The sequence below is a fragment of the Schistocerca serialis genome, chromosome 3, assembly GCF_023864345.2.
Source record: "Schistocerca serialis cubense isolate TAMUIC-IGC-003099 chromosome 3, iqSchSeri2.2, whole genome shotgun sequence".
NCBI lineage: Eukaryota > Metazoa > Arthropoda > Insecta > Orthoptera > Acrididae > Schistocerca > Schistocerca serialis.
Window position 1 is genome coordinate 695,573,198 of NC_064640.1, and position 16,655 is coordinate 695,589,852.

The 16,655-nt window shown below is 44.6% G+C and overlaps 1 protein-coding gene across 1 annotated transcript in view; it reads left to right on the plus strand.

Annotated features, from left to right (window-relative positions):
- Positions 1-3,275: 3,275 nt before the first annotated feature.
- LOC126471113 (protein suppressor 2 of zeste-like) overlaps positions 3,276-16,655 on the plus strand; it is an 84,030-nt gene continuing 70,650 nt past the window's right edge. The window contains exon 1 of the mRNA XM_050099194.1: positions 3,276-3,453. Within this exon, the coding sequence (XP_049955151.1) occupies positions 3,276-3,453 (178 nt within the window). The remainder of the gene's footprint in view (positions 3,454-16,655) is intronic.

Consider the following 16,655-nt stretch of genomic DNA (forward strand, 5'->3'; position numbering starts at 1 on the left):
CACACACCCATGCCCGAGGGAGGACTCGAACCTCCGCCGGGACCAGTCGCACAGTCCATGACTGCAGCGCCTGGACCGCTCGGCTAATCCCGCGCGGCAACTGATTTGTTTGGCTGATTTTTTCGGATGTGTCTCTGATGTTCCTTGCACCTGTCCTGGACTGTTTTAATACTCTGCCCCGCGTAAGACATGCAACATTCGCATGGAATGCGGCATAAACTCAGCTCGAGGGAACATAGAGCGTGCTTAATATTGGAAAGACTACTTTTTTAGCTTTGCTGAAACAGACAGAATGACATGTTTCCTTAGGTATTTGGTAATCATTTGGATTGGATTGGATTGGATTGATGTGGAGGGTGTAGACCAAACTGCGAGGTCATCGGTCTGGAAAATCATATGCGTAAAGCATTCATTGCGAATGTGGCCTGCCTTACACCGGACAGATTAATAGAACAGTCCAGGAGAGGTGTAAGCAACAAACAGATATGTTTGTAATCTCAAGGACTTTACTGTTATTATAAGATGATCTCTGAGTTGTGCGTTTATGCTACACTGGCTACCATTGCATTTTGACTATGGTGCACTTGATACGCAGGCATTTCAAAAAGTAAATTACACATTATTATGACAGGTCAAGTGACCTTTATCGAATGGTGCCCTACACTTCAAATTACGTACATGCCACAATTTTCCAAATCATCAAGTTTGTGTAAACAACGGTCGGAATGTTCTATCAGGCGTTCAGTTCCTCGACGATGGACGTACCCGTATATGGTGGGAGGTGGGAGCACAGAGTGCACCCCGGAACATTATTGAAAATATATAATCAAAATATCCACGGGTGTACTGCCGGTCTACAGTGTCGCCGCCGCGACCGAACCCAGTTCCGTCTGAGCAGCCATAGCGTACGGATCTCCGTGCCGGCACATTCACAGGAGCTCAGTCCGTCAGTTCACCTGATGATGGCGACATGTATGATCGCCGAAATATTGTGTCCGTTGGACACTGTAGACCGGCAGTACACCCGTGGATATTTTGATTATCAAATACGCCGGGAGAAACTCAAGAATAACATTATCGAAAATGATCGTTTTGGTGGTCTGTGTGTTACGATATGGGGAGTAATAATGTTGCTTGTGCGCACCCACCTCCAAATATTAGAAAGCGGTAGACTTACCAGTCAAGCTACTCCTGCCTTATGTGAATCTTTTGAGACGTGCATTCGCACCTGACTTAATTTGTAGGGAGGACAAGGAGCGAACGCATCGAACAGCGCGGGTGGACCAGCTCTCGGAATGAGAAATTATTCGGCGAATTGACTGGCCAGCCCGTTCTCCGACTTAAATCCTATCGATGACTTGTGGGCTGCGTTGGAGAGATGTCTTGCAGCACACACACCCTCCACCAGTTGCCAACCGCGCTATTGGAGGAATGGGACGCCTAACCGTATGACCGACATGAGAGCACGTTGCAGAGCATGCGTTGCCGTCCGTGGTGATCACACAGCCTGTTAGGACCAGCTCCCACCGTTTATAAAGTCCAGGATACCATCAAGAATCAGGATGACTACCATATAATTATTGTATTGGATGAAAAATGTCATTTCTGTTCGTGTCATTACGTATGTCAACAAGTCTTTAGAAAACATCGTTCCTGTGAAACACAACTAGCTCCTTATTCACATGAAGTGTTGAGTGCTATTGACAAGGGATTTCAGATCGATTCCGTATTTCTGGATTTCCCGAAGGCTGTACCACACAAGCGGCTCGTAGTGAAATTGCGTGCTTATGGAATACCGTCTCAATTATGTGACTGGATTTGTGATTTCCTGTCAGAGAGGTAGTAATTGACGGAAAGTCATCGAGAAAAACAGAAGTGATTTCAGGCGTTCCCCAAGGTAGTGTTATAGGCCCTTTGCTATTCCTTATCTATATAAACGATTTGGGAGACAATTTGAGCAGCCGTCTTCGGTTGTTTGCAGATGACGCTGTCGTTTATCGACTAATAAAGTCATCAGAAGATCAAAACAAACTCCAAAACGATTTAGAAAAAATATCTGAATGGTGCGAATATTAGCAGTTGACCCTGAATAACGAAAAGTGTGAGGTCATCCACATGAGTGCTGAAAGGAACTCGTTGAACTTCCGTTACACGATAAATCAGTCTAATCTAAAAGCCGTAAATTCAACTAAATACCAAGGTATTACAATTACGAACAACTTAAATTGGAAGGAACACATAGAAAATGTTGTGGGGAAGCCTAACCAAAGACTGCGTTTTATTGGCAGGACACTTAGAAAATGTAACAGACCTACTAAGGAGACTGCCTACACTACGCTTGTCCGTCGTCTTTTAGAATACTGCTGCGCGGTGTGGGATCCTTACCAGATAGGACTGACGGAGTACATCGAAAAAGTACAAACAAAGGCAGCACGACCGAGCGAGGTGGCGCAGTGGTTAGCACACTGGACTGGCATTCGGGAGGACGACGGTTCAATCCCGCGTCCGGCCATCCTGATTTAGGTTTTCGTGATTTCCCTAAATCGCTCCAGGCAAATGCCAGGAAGGTTCCTCTGAAAGGGCACGGCCGACTTCCTTCCCCATCCTTCCCTAATCCGATGAGACCGATGACCTCGCTGTTTGGTCTCTTCCCTCAAACAACCAACCAAAGGCAGCACGTTTTGTATTATCGCTAAATATGGGAGAGAGTGTCACAGAAATGATGCAGGATTTGGGCTGGACATAATTAAAAGAAAGGCGTTTTTCGTTGCGACGGAATCTTCTCACGAAATTCCAATCACCAACTTTCTCCTCCGAATGCGAAAAAATTTTGACACCGACCTGCATAGGGAGGAACGATCACCACGATAAAATAAGGGAAATCAGAGCTCGTACGGAAAGTTATAGGTGTTCATTCTTTTCGCGCTATACGAGATTGGAATAATAGAGAATTGTGAAGGTGGTTGGATGAACCCTCTTCCAGGCACTTAAATGTGACTTACAGAGTATCGATGTAGATGTATTTCTTTCAATTACCTTCTATACTATATTGTAGCAGTTCTTTCCGTATGGTCCCAGTTTCATCGAGCTATGTTACTTTGCAGTGACTCATTGTGCGAAAGTTATTTTCATCTTGAAGTTTTGCACACCAGTGTTTTATGAATAGTAATAATAACGGCAGTGATTGAAGCGAAAAGAGTATTTGAAATTAGATTTGCTTCTCGCAGCATTTGTGAGTGGAACAGGAAAGGTGATGAGTAGTATGATCCTCCCTCATGAGTGTGGAGATGATGCTTAACTCGTCGCCGGTGTTGTGCTTGCAGATAGCGATGGAGGCAGCGCGGTCGGCAACGGGACGTCTGCTGCTGCGCGAGCTCAACCCTTACATCTTGTGCACGCTCTGCGGCGGCTACTTCATTGACGCCACCACCATCGTCGAGTGCCTGCACTCCTGTGAGTACCCACCTTACGTTCTACAAACCCCACTAACTGCACAGGCTGTCCGTATGTGTGGTACCATCCTGCTAAAAAAACACAGTAGTAGTGTGACATGGGAGCCGACGCCAAACTGCTAAGAGATAAGCAATCTGTTCTCGAGCGTTGGACAGACTACTTTCATAACATCAGCAGCAAAGAGTTTACGCATCCACCATTTACTAGTCCTGATCCTACCTTAGGACTTGATGCATTTTAAGTACCTAGGGTCTCTCGTCACCTCAGACTGCGACACAACTTTTGATATTCGGATGAGGGTGAATGCAGCTTGGCTCAAGTGGAGCCAGGTCACTGGAGTCGTCTGCTACAAAAAGATGCCTCAGTACCTAAAGGCAAAGGTATATAAGGCCATTGTACGCCCAGCAGCAATGTATGGGACTGAGTGTCGCTTTATGACGAAACAACAGGAGCAAACGTTACACGCCATGGAGATGAAGATGCTTCGTTGGTCCATGGGGCTGACACGATGTGACCACGTGAAAAATACAGACGTCCGGCAAAGGTTTAGTGTCGCGCCGATCACCGACAAAGTGAGGGAAGCCCATCACCGCTGGTACGGCCACGTCATGAGAAAGCAAGACAACTCAGTCGCAAAAACAGCGCTCCACATCAACCCAGGAGGAACAAGACCACGAGGAAGACCGGAAAGAGACTGATGACCATAGATGTTAAGTCCCATAGTGCTCAGAGCCAAGACCGGCAAGAGATGGACTGACAACGACACGGGAGACATACTCGTTGTTGGATTAAGACCAGAAGATGTCAACGACAGGGAGAAATGGAGGAAATGTAGCAAAACAGCAAACCCCGCAAGTCGAGAGCTTGTGTTATCAACATGGCGGCCATTTTGGAAGCCATCATCTTGGACACAACTCGTAATTTTCAAATGGAAAGGGGGTTATGTAACGTATCAGACAGACATGCCAAACCAATGGTAATTTTACACTGAAGCGCCAAAGAAACTGGTACAGGCATGCATATTCAAACACAGAGGTACACTATGTGATCAAAAGTATCCGGATACCCCCAAAAACACACGTTTTACATATTAGGTGCATTGTGCTGCCACCTACACCCAGGTACTCCATATCAGCCGACTCAGCAGTCATTAGACATCGTGAGAGAGCAGAATGGGGCGCTCCGCGGAAATCGGACTTCGAACGTGGTCAGGTGATTGGGTGTCACTTGTGTCATACGTCTGTACCCAAGATTTCCACACTCCTAATCATCCCTAGGTCAACTGTTTCCGATGTGATAGTGAAGAAGAAACGTGATGGGACGCGTACAGCACAAAAGCGTACAGGCCGACCTCGTCTGTTGACTGACAAAGACCACCGACAGTTGAAGAGGGTAGTAATGTGTAATAGGCAGACATCTACCCAGACCATCACACAGGAATTCCAAACTACATCAGAATACACTGCAAGTACTATGACAGTTAGCCGAGAGGTGAGAAAACTTGGATTTCATAGTCGAGCGGCTACATATAAGTCACACATCACGCCGGTAAATGCCAAACAACGCCTCGCTTGCTGTAAGGAGTGTAAACATTGGTCGATTGAACAGTGGATAAACGTTGTATGAGGTGACGAATCACGGTACACAATGTGGTGATCCGATAGCTGAGTGTGTGTATGGCGAATGATGCACGGGTATGTGGCGGAGTGGTTACACGACAATAACATCCCTATAATGGATCGGCCTGTACAGATTCCAGACCTGAATCCTATAGAACACCTTTGGGATGTTTTGGAACGCCGACTTCGTGCCAGGCCTCACCGACCGACATCGATACCTCTCCTCAGTGCAGCACTCCGTGAAGAATGAGCTGCCATTCCCCAAGAAACCTTCGAGCACCTGATTGAACGTATGGTTGCGATAGTGGAAGCTGTCATCAAGGCTAAGGGTGGGCCAACACCATACTGAATTCCAGCATCACAGACGGAGGTCGCCACGAACTTCTAAGTAATTTCAGCCAGATGTCCGGATACTTTCGATTACATAGCGTGTGTAAACAGGCAGGATACGGCGCTGCCGACGGCAACGTCCATATAAAACAACAAGTGTGTGGCGCAGTTCTAAGATCGGTTACTGCTGCTACAATGGCAGGTTATCAAGATTTAAGTGAGTTTGACGTGGTGTTAATAGTCGGCTCACGAGCGATGGGACACAGCATCTCCGAGGTAGCGATGAAGTGGGGATTTTCCCGTACGACCATTTCACGAGTGTACCGTGAATACTAGGAATCCGGTAAAATATCAACTCTCCGACATCGCTGCGGCTGGAAAAAGATCCTGCAAGAACGGGACCAACGATGACTGAAGAGAATCGTTCAACGTGACATAAGCGCAACCCTTCCGCAAATTGCAGCAGATTTGAACGCTGGGTGATCAACAAGTGTCAGTGTGCGAACTATGCAACGAAACATAATCGATATGGCCTTTCGGAGCCGAATGTCCACTCGTGTACCCTTTATGACTGTACGACACAAAGCCTCATGACACAGCCTCATGAATCCGTGGACCCTGCATGTCAGCAGGGACTGTTCAAGATGGTGGAGGCTCTGTAATGATGTGGGGCGTGTGCAGTTGGAGGGATATGGGACTCCTGATACATCTAGATACGATTCTGACAGGTGACACGTACGTAAGCATGCTGTCTGATCACCCGCATCAATTCATGTCCATTGTACACTCCGACAGACTTGGGCAATTGCATCAGGACTGTGCGACCCCCATACGTCCAGAATTGCTACAGAGCGGCTCCAGCAACACTGAGTTCATACTCTTCCACTAGCCACGAAACTCCCCAGACATAAACATCATTGAGCGTATGTGGGATGCCTTGCAACGTGCTGTTCAGAAGAGACCCCTCGTACTCTGACGGATCTCTGGACAGCCCTGTAGGATTCATGATGGCACTTTCCTCCAACACTACTTCAGACATTAGTCGAGTCCATGCGACGTCGTGTTGCGGCACTTCTGCGTGCTCGCGGAGCCCCTACACGATATTAGGCAGGTGTACCAGTTTCTTTGGCTCTTTAATGTAATTTGAGATGAGCTTGATTAATTCTCAAGTAATGTCAATAGAGGTGACGTGAAAGCTGATGGCGTTAACACAATCTGAATGCTTGCGCGTGTTGTTTCCGGAACGATCCAATTTTCAGTTACCTCTAGTATATGCAGCTTGTGGTTTAGTGTTCAGTAATCGCATGCATATACACATGCCGGCCGTATCATTCTAGGATAGTGTTTTAGTTTAGTTGTCAATGATCAGCGTGTCTGGCTGCTATGCGGACGACCCAGGTTCAATTCTCGGTACTGCCAGGGATGATGTTTTCCTTGGTGGGAGGACTGGCACGGGATCTGTTCAGCTTCGTAATGCCAATTGAGGAGCCACTTGGATGAGGAGCAGCGGCTCCAAAGCCAAGAAAGCCGACAACGGCAGGTAGAGCGGTGTGGTGGTGCCACGCTCGTCCATGCTGCATCCAGTTACGCTATTGGCAGAGGATGGTACGTACGGTGGTCCGTCGGTCCCCAGTGGGCCATCAGAGTCAGAACCCAGAGATTTGCTTTGTTTTTGTTATATTATTGTTTATAGAGGTGCACTTATTGAGCCGGCCGCGGTGGTCTAGCAGTTCTAGGCGCGCAGTCCGGAACCGCTCGACTGCTACGGTCGCAGGTTCGAATCCTACCTCGAGCATGGGTGTGTGTGATGTCTTTAGGTTAGTTAGGTTTAAGTAGTTCTGAGTTCTAGGGGACTAATGACCACAGATGTTAAGTCCCATAGTGCTCAGAGCCTTTTGAACCATTTTTTTGCACTTATTGATGTAAATATTTTTACGTCTATTGAAGAAGTTTGTAATTCATTCTGTTTCTTATTTTCATCAAGGTATTTAAATTCACTTCCCTTTCTATTTTACCTATTTGTGTTTCTATATGTTTTGGTGTTTTTTATGTTTGTCACGATTTTAGCATCTTCAGCTGAAATTTTGAGACCGATTATATACTCTGTTTTCTCTGAAAGATTTGTTTCAGTAACTCCTTTGTACGAATTGCTTAAATTTTTACAGGGTCGTATGCAAGTGCTAGGTAGATGAACTTAATTACATTTCATATACCCCCTAGAATTATTTGTTGAATTTTTCTATTTTTGAGTTAAAATTCGAGAGCCTAAACACAGTTAAACAATAAAGTAAGGCATCCCAATATTTTACACTAGTGTTGTTGTGTTTTTAGTAACAGATAAAAGTAATCATCGTGTAACGCCTGTCACAACTGATTTGTACCAGTAAACCTGGGAATCTTTAAAGAATCGAACTCCGATGTATAACACAGAATCACAGATAAGATTTCTTTACAAATGAGTTAGTATGTTACATAATCTGCCGTTAAGAGTTTAAGCGAGAAGAGGCTTGGAAAAGGTTTGAACTAATGCTCAACACAGGATGAGTATAATATTGGCAGTTTGCCCGCGATTTTAACCGCAAGCTAGTTTTTCACGCATCAAAATATTTATGACGTCATATCTCCTGAATTGTTTGTCGTACAGTGATATAATTTTGCAGGTACATTCAGTGGTATATGTGGATACTGTTTGCAAATAGTCAGTAGTAAAGAAGTAATAAATTAGAACGTCGTGTCTGATACTCAAGGATATTGTAGTAGATTATGACAGCATTTTATATTTTTCAGTTCGGTCAATAATTAACTGAAAATCAAATTTTGTTGCCCCTGGAAGCCATTAGATAGGCAACCTATAACTAGTGTCGAATTCCGGGGTGCTAGTAATTTAGAGAGGTGTAAATCATCGTGTTATCTTGTGGTATTGACTCTTTCACACCTGTTTGGTGAGGGTTGCAGTGCCGGAAGCACAGCCAGGACGGCACGGAGCAGAGTGGCTCCTGTGTAGATCGCAGAATCACGTGGCGGCTGCAGCGCTGCTATTTACCGCATAATTCGACGACCCTGCATACGGGTTATGCACTCTGCTCGCCTCTGGCGACGGGTTTGCATCTTCTGCATTATTCATCTCAATCTGAAATAGGATCGCAGTCTCTCCTCGGCGAATATATTAAACATTCCTTCATACATTGCTCAAACGCGAGAATCGCGTAAGACGAGCCGAATGAAAGAACCTTGGAATAAGGATTTCTGGTTATTCGGATTTATTACACTCCAATAAATACGATTTTTCTTGTATTTACTTGCCTACTGTAATTGCGGTAGGGGATACACGGTATTTCTGGGCCTCACAGAGAGACTCGGAGGAACGGTAGGACACACATTCATCCTTTTTATTCGGAATTTCCTGTCATGTGCCTGAACCGCCTATAATTTTCTGAAAACAAATAGCAACACACGTATTTAATTGTATTAAAGGCAACTGCATCTGTACCTCACTGGTTTCACTATCCTGTCTCCCTTTTCCTGTTCCATCGACAAGTGGTGTGTGGGAAGAATGGTTGTTGGTTAGCCTGCGTATGAAGTCATTCTCGTATTCCTTTTTCCTGTTCCATCGTCGAATGGTGTGTGGGAAGAATGGCTGTTGGTTAGCCTGCGTATGAAGTCATTCTGGTATTCCTTTTTCCTGTTTCATCGGCGAATGGTGTGTGGGAAGAATGGTTGTTGGTTAGCCTGCGTATGAAGTCATTCTCGTATTCCTTTTTCCTGTTCCATCGGCGAATGGTGTGTGGGAAGAATGGCTGTTGGTTAGCCTGCGTATGAAGTCATTCTCGTATTCCTTTTTGCTGTTCCATCGGCGAATGGTGTGTGGGAAGAATGGCTGTTGGTTAGCCTGCGTATGAAGTCATTCTCGTATTCCTTTTTCCTGTTCCATCGGCGAATGGTGTGTGGGAAGAATGGCTGTTGGTTAGCCTGCGTTTGAACTCATTCTCGTATTCTCTTATCTTTCCAGTAGTGGTCGTATTGCGAGACGCGTATGGGTGGGGGGGGGGGGGGGAACAATATGTTACGCGACTCTTTGTACAACACATTCCAGAACGCAGCACTAAACCTGTGCTGCAGAGCGCCTATTGTAGCGTCTGCCACTAGAGTTGGATGAACATTTCAGTAACACTCTCGTACTTACTAAATGATACCTTGACGAAATGCGCCGTTCCGTCTCTTGTATTAATCCTACCCTCTAGTGGTTCCAGATTGAAGAGGAACATGCTAGGATGTCCTTACGATTCTCCCACTGAATCTGATCCTGGCATCTGCATTTATACAATATTTATTCCGTCATTTGTGGAGGCCGGACATTTCCGCTGTAGGAATCAACACGGATTCCGAAAACAACAATCGTGCGCAATCCAGCTCGCTTTGTTCGTCCAGGAGACCCAGAAAGCTGTAGATACCGGTGCCCAGGTTGATGCTGTGTCAGATGGCTCTAAACACTATGGGACTTCGAGGTCATCAGTCTCCTAGCCTTAGAACTATGTAAACCTAAGTAACCTAAGGACATCACACACATCCATGCCCGAGGCAGGATTCGAACCTGCGACTGTAGCAGCACCGCGGTTCTGTGCTGAAGCGCCTAGAACCGCTCGGCCACAGCGGCTGGCTATGCTATGTCCCTTGACTTCCGGACGCGTTCGAAACAGTTACGCACTGCCACCAAATGAACAAAATACGAGCGTACGGAATATCAGACGAGCTGTGTGACCGGATTACACAGTTTCTAGCAAACAGAATACAGCTTGTCATTCTCAACAGAGGGAAATGTTCACACGTAAAAGTAACTTCGGGCGTACCCAAAGGCAGTGTTATTGGACCATTAAGTTTCCCATTACTTATAAATGACCAAGCGGATGTATAAACTAAGGTGACAGACGTCATGGGATACCTCCTAATCCTTCTTTTGCCCGGCGTAGTGCCGCAACTCGACGTAGTATGGACTCAACAAGTCGTTAGAAGTCCTTTGCAGAAATGCTGAGCCATGCTGCCTCTATAGCCGCCTATAGTTGCGAAAGTGTTGTCGGTTATGTCCCATAAATGTTCGATGGCTTCATGTCGGGCGGTCTGTCGCCGAATCATTTGATCGAATTGAAACTTCCTGACAGATTAAAACTGTGTGCCAGACCGAGACTCGAACTCAGGACGTTTACTTTTCGTGGGCAAATGCTCATTTTCTCGAATTGTCCAGAATATTCTTCAAACCAGTCGCGAGCAACCAATGAGATGGCACTTTGCATCCAAAAAATTCCGTCGTTGCTTGGCTGCAAATGGTCTCCAAGGAGCCGAACGTAACCATTTCCAGTCAGTGATTGATTTCGTTCGAACAGAGGATCGAGTCCATTACATGTAAACACAGCTCACAGCATTTTGGAGCCACCTCCAACTTGTACAGTAACTTGTTGACAACTTAGATTCATATCTTCTAGGGGTCTGCGCGACACTCGAACCCTACCATCAGCTATTACCAACTGAAATCAGGCTCCATGTGACCAGGCCACAGTTTTCCAGTCGTCTAGGGTCGAACCGATTTGGTCTTGGGCCTACATGTGATCTAGTTGACAACGTCGTAAGTTCCATGAAGATTATCGGGGATTTTGCTGTTGAATACTACTCTAGAAAACTGTAGCGAAAATCCGGAAGACCTGCAGAGGATCGGCGTATGGTGCAGTTGACCCTTAGCATTAACAAATGTAAGTCTTACGCATAAATAAACAGAAACTCATTATTGTATGATTACACGATTGCAAAACAGTCACTGGAAGCAGTCACAGTCATAAAATATGGAGGAGTATGCGTTCGTGGCGATTTAAAATGGGACGACCACATGAAACTAATCGTAGGTAAAGCAAATGACACACTGGGATTCGTTGGAAGAATCCTCAGGCAATATAGTCCACTCACAAAGGAAGTAGCTTACAGAAGATTCGTTCTACCAAGACAAGAACACAGCTCGTCAGTCTGGGCTCCGCACGAGATAGGATTATAGAGAAAATAGAGAAGATCCAAAGAAGAGCAGCGCGTTTCGTAACAGGTTCATTTGGTAAGCGTCATAGAGCTGCTTAGCCAACTCCCGTGGCAGACGGTGTAAGAGAGGTGTTCTGCATTACTGCGTGCTGTACTGTTGACGTTCCGAGAGCGTACGTTTCTACAACAGTTGATCAACATATTGCTTCTTCCTACATATATCTCGCGAAGAGACCATGACAGTAAAATTAGAGAGATTCGGGCGTAGACAAGGGCTTACCAGCAATAGTTCTTCCCGCGAACCACTTGTGACTGGAACAAGAAAAGTGGAAGTGGCAGTGGTACACAAAGTACCCTCCGCCGCACAGCGTAAGGTGGCTTGGATATTATAGATGCATATGTAGATCGCACTTCGTCGCTTCACGCGGTCACTCCTAGATATTTGACCGCTGTTACTGCTTCCAACGCATCGTAACTGAACAATAATGGATCTGTCTGCATATTTATGCACCAGTCGTCATGATATGCAGTTTTTCCTACATTTCGCTACTTCTCCATGTACAACAGCCTCGTGGAACATCCGATGTCATTACATCATTTTTCACAGGGTGTTCCAGGAGGAATAGTCAATATTCGGGGATATGACAGAAATGGTTACTGGAAGCAAAAAAGTCTAGTAAACATGGTCTCTTAAATGCATACCTTAAGAACTGTGAGCACTTCGTCAACTTTGATGCTGTGAAACCTTTGTCTTCGAATGTAAGCTCTTGGCTTTCAGTATTTTCAGAGATGCTGGTATGGACCGAAAAATAAAAGAGAAGTGTCTATTAAACATGGGCTCTAAAGTGCGTATCTTAGGACCTATGAGCTCTTGTTCATCTTAGCTTCTGTGAAACATCTCTTCTACTGAACAAGTGCTCATTACTCCTAAGTTAAGCATTTTACAGTCCACGATTATTAGGCAGTTTTTTCATGTTTTGATCTGTACTATCTCCTCTCAAAAGATGGAAGGCAGATAGCTTGGAGTAGAAGAGATCTGTTTCGTTGTATCGAAGATGGAGAAGTGCTCATACATAGTTCTTAAGGTATGCATTTTATAGTCCATGTTTACTGCATCATTTTCCTCCAAATGGTTGTGCCGTGTCCCTGTATACTGACCATTCCTCATGGGACACCCTGTATACATTGTAAACAGTGTCGGCTCTGTAACAGTCCATTTAGGTACTCTGGAATTTATTATTACATCTGTTGACTTCCACCTGTTCAGAGCGACGTGTTGAGTCCTCTCTGCTAGGAAATCACAAATCTGTTCCGATAGTCTTTAACCCCGTATTTTATTAAGTTAGTCACAGTGCGGAACTGTATCGCAACGGGTCTTGTGCAATGTGTTTGACAGTAAACCCGCGTGTCAGAACCGGAATGTGCCGGGGCTCCAGCACGCTGGAACCAGAGGTTTGTGTCTACAAGAAGCAGAGCTGTGTCCAGCACTTACGAAGCTTTGAAACGCAGGAACTGATAGTAAGCTTCGTGCTGGTAGAAATGCGGGTCCTAGATGACAATTACCGTCCATTCCAGTCCAAGTGTTCACGGATAACATTTGTACGTGGCACCGTATAGCATTAAATTTAACGATGACTGCGGTAAGCGGGCCTTGAATTAGCAGAGCGGTATGGCAGCCGTGAGGCATGACGAGCCTCAACGACTAGTTGTTGCTATGGCAACGCTATTGTAAACAACTAGCTGCCAATCATTTTGTCAGAGCAGTATCCCGGGACAGAACATCAGCCCTAATACGTCACAGAGAGGAGACAGATGAAATCCTTGACCAGAACGTAGTGATAAAAGGACGTGGTTTTGCTGATTCCTGAATCGAAGTTAAAACCAACAATAAGGCATGGATTTCACCATAATTCTTCGAGGTAGATTTTTTGATATAACGAATATTTAAACAGAAGGAGAAGCTACGCGGAAAAGTACTAAAATGTGAGTAGAATATTGTAAAAAAAAAACTTGTTGGTGCAATCAATATATTATTTTATGAACTAAACTCGCTTTTAAAAGTATAACACTCGCGTATTAGGAACTCTTTGGAAATTGGATGGCTCCTTTTTAGGAATCAACATACAGTGTCGGAAAAGATGCAGTGTCCTCAAGGACAAGGTCGTTTTGTTAACAAGTGGGGTGACGGACTACCTGTCGGGTAGTTCATCTTCGTAGGAGTATATGATAACAAATTCAGACCAAATGAAACACACATGTTACAGTAAATAGTACTCGAATAGTCACATCAGTACAGGGAGTACCCCCCTTTGGCGGCAAATGCAAATCATAATGGTGCCGAATGGCATCCTGCGATAGACTGTCCCAAGCATCTCGCTTCTGTTGTTGCACTTCTGCAATTCTTGCAGGCCGTAGAGAACGAGTAAGTTTCTTTTTCACCGTGTCCCATACATGTTCAGTTGGTGACAGATCAGGCAATCTTGCAGGCCAGGGCACCTGTTGTAACCACGAAAGCACGTTGCTTTGCGGCAGAAATCACTTAGAAGGGCACGTGTTGACACTATAAGAAGATAAGTGCCCACCAGATCCGAAATGACATAAACCATTATTTAAAAACTTTCTTTTTCCGAATGGAGACGAATTTACATGTAAATTAGTGAGATGGCTTCCTTACTACCGTTCCTTGCTGTTTCTGAATTTTAAGAACGTGTAAGGTACATTGGTCTATTTCAGCCTGTGAATTTTTTTGTACGTTATTTCCGGGGCTGGGGAACGTATTTCCTTGAGGGTATTTCGGAAACTAACGTGCAGGGTGGGAGGTGTGCAGCGGGAGACTGCACTTGGGCAGTTAATCGGCGGCGTCTGATGGAGAGGAATGAAATTTGTGCCCCTCTGTGCTCGCGCCATTGATCCCGAGCGCCCCGCCTGCGCATCGATTGCCGCTTCGCTCTCCACTCTTCCGGATTCCGGAAAGCAGCGGCGGAAAGGCATGTGCTCCTGTTCTTCACTGTCGTCGCAAATGTCGAGGTCGTTATGACCATTTGAGTCGATTGCGCCAGCAGCTTCAGTATGCGTTGCTCGCTGTCCGTGTAACGTGTCGAGTATGAGGAGCCGCCTTGTCACGGGAGTAATTTACGACCCGCAAGTGCTCGCGAACGGTAAAGTTACCATCGCTAGTTAGTGTCCGTCTTACGGCTATCGGCAGACTCCATCTGGTGGTTACTCGTTGTCCGTGTTCTGCTCACATGAATAAGTTGCAGTTCCGTTTTTCTATACGAAAACACTGCAATTCCGTTTTTCTATACGAAAACACAGCAATCACCTTTCGTCACTAACAGGGGATTCAGACAAGCGTGTGGCATTTCGCCCATGCATTTTGTACATAGACGATTTACTGCGTGAATGAAATACAAAATTTTAAGTGGGTATTAGAATAGACAAAATTGCTACTCTGAATTGTGTTTTATATTCAATTGGTGTAATATTTTAAGAGAGAAAGAGACTGATTCGCAAAAACGAATTTACTTTCTAAAAATTCTGTATGTAACGGTCCCTTGGTGTAATCTAGAAAGTGGACTGTAATAAATAAATAGAAGCTAATGTCCATATTAATACATATCGATATAACGAATATCGCACTAGACTTACTTTGGGCCGCTCCATCTAATGGGTACGTAAAATTCCGCTTTAAAAATCATTTTTTTGTAACGCGAAACAACATGAAACTTTCCGTTGAAACTGTGCGTCGCTTGAAACATGTGACGAACAGTATTTGTGTGGGCAGACCCCATCTACACATTACAAAAACAAAATTGCAAGCATCTGCGAGACACGGTGTACAGGAAGGAAGAAACAGTCTGAAAAGCTTCTAATGATGTTGCAGGGTACGTTATGCTGAGAAATATTTTTTAAGAAAAAATTCTATAAGTTGCGCCGTTTCCGAGTTAATTAGCGTTGAACTTAGCCATTAAGACCGTTGCGCGTGACAATTCAAGCGGCCCGCCGGATACAACGAGTGTCAGCTGTTCTCATAGCGTGAATGATAGCGCACGAGACCGCTTAGCTTTTTGCCCGGATTCGATCCATATTACCGCCCCATGTCCAATTTTTGCATCGCTCTGTTGTTCGGTTTTAGGAAACCAAACGAAGGACACGTTTGGCGACACCGTCTCTGGCGGGCCGCTTGAATTTGCGCGCACAAACGTCTCATTGGTTAACTCCAATGCTAATTAACTCGGAAACGGCGCCCAACGTATCGAAGGTTTTTCTTAGAAATTGTTTCTCAGCTCAGTCTACCTTGCAACACCCTTACAAGCTGTACAGACTGTTCCTGACCACCCTAAATAACTTCGTGGACAAAACACGAACTGGTGATTTTACTGTTTATAATCTGTTTCAGTTAGTTATGGTGTGTAACAGGAGAGAATCAAGTTGGGGAGTAACACTGGTAGATAGAGTTGGAAGTACGTGTAGTATTTACTAATAGTAGAAATAATTATGATGTTGGGAAGTATTATTGTGTTGGGTGGAGTAATACATCTTGTATTATTAATCGTCGTTGTAAATGAAAAAAAAATGCTGTTGGTAGTAATAATTTGTGTAAGTGAATAGAGTCTGTGTTTAAACTATAAGTAACAGATTACAAGGTAATAAATAAATAAATCTTAGTTTGTGGGAGTGATACGTATACTCTCGTGGAAATAAAGTACTTATTTGCTTTCCGTAACTGTCCAGACAGGAGGCTCGTATTATATGGTCAAAGACATTTGCTAAAAATTTTAGGACCTCGCTCCAACTTTTATCCAAAACATTATTGAAAAACGGTAAGTAAACTGTTGAAGATTTTGCAGACATCTTTTATAAGAGTGCATATTTAATTTCATATTTCATTTAACTTTTCAATTTAGCATTATAGAAACCCAGTGGTCGTTAATTTCGTGCACTTCCTTCATCTGCTTCAACACATATACATCGCAAATTACTTTGCAGTGAGAGACAGATGGTACAACATGTGCCATTATCGAACGGCCTTTGATTTTTGCATCCGTGAATTATGCCTTGGAAGAACTACCATCTGCAGGCTTCCGTTAAGAGCTCGTATTTCTCTCACTTTTCTCTTCGAGGTTATTTCGTCTGATGTATTTCGGAAGAAGTCATATTTTGCCCCACTCGATTTGGAACTTAAACTGTAGGAGTTTCAATGGTAAAGTTCTACATGATACAAAATGCCTCTGTTGC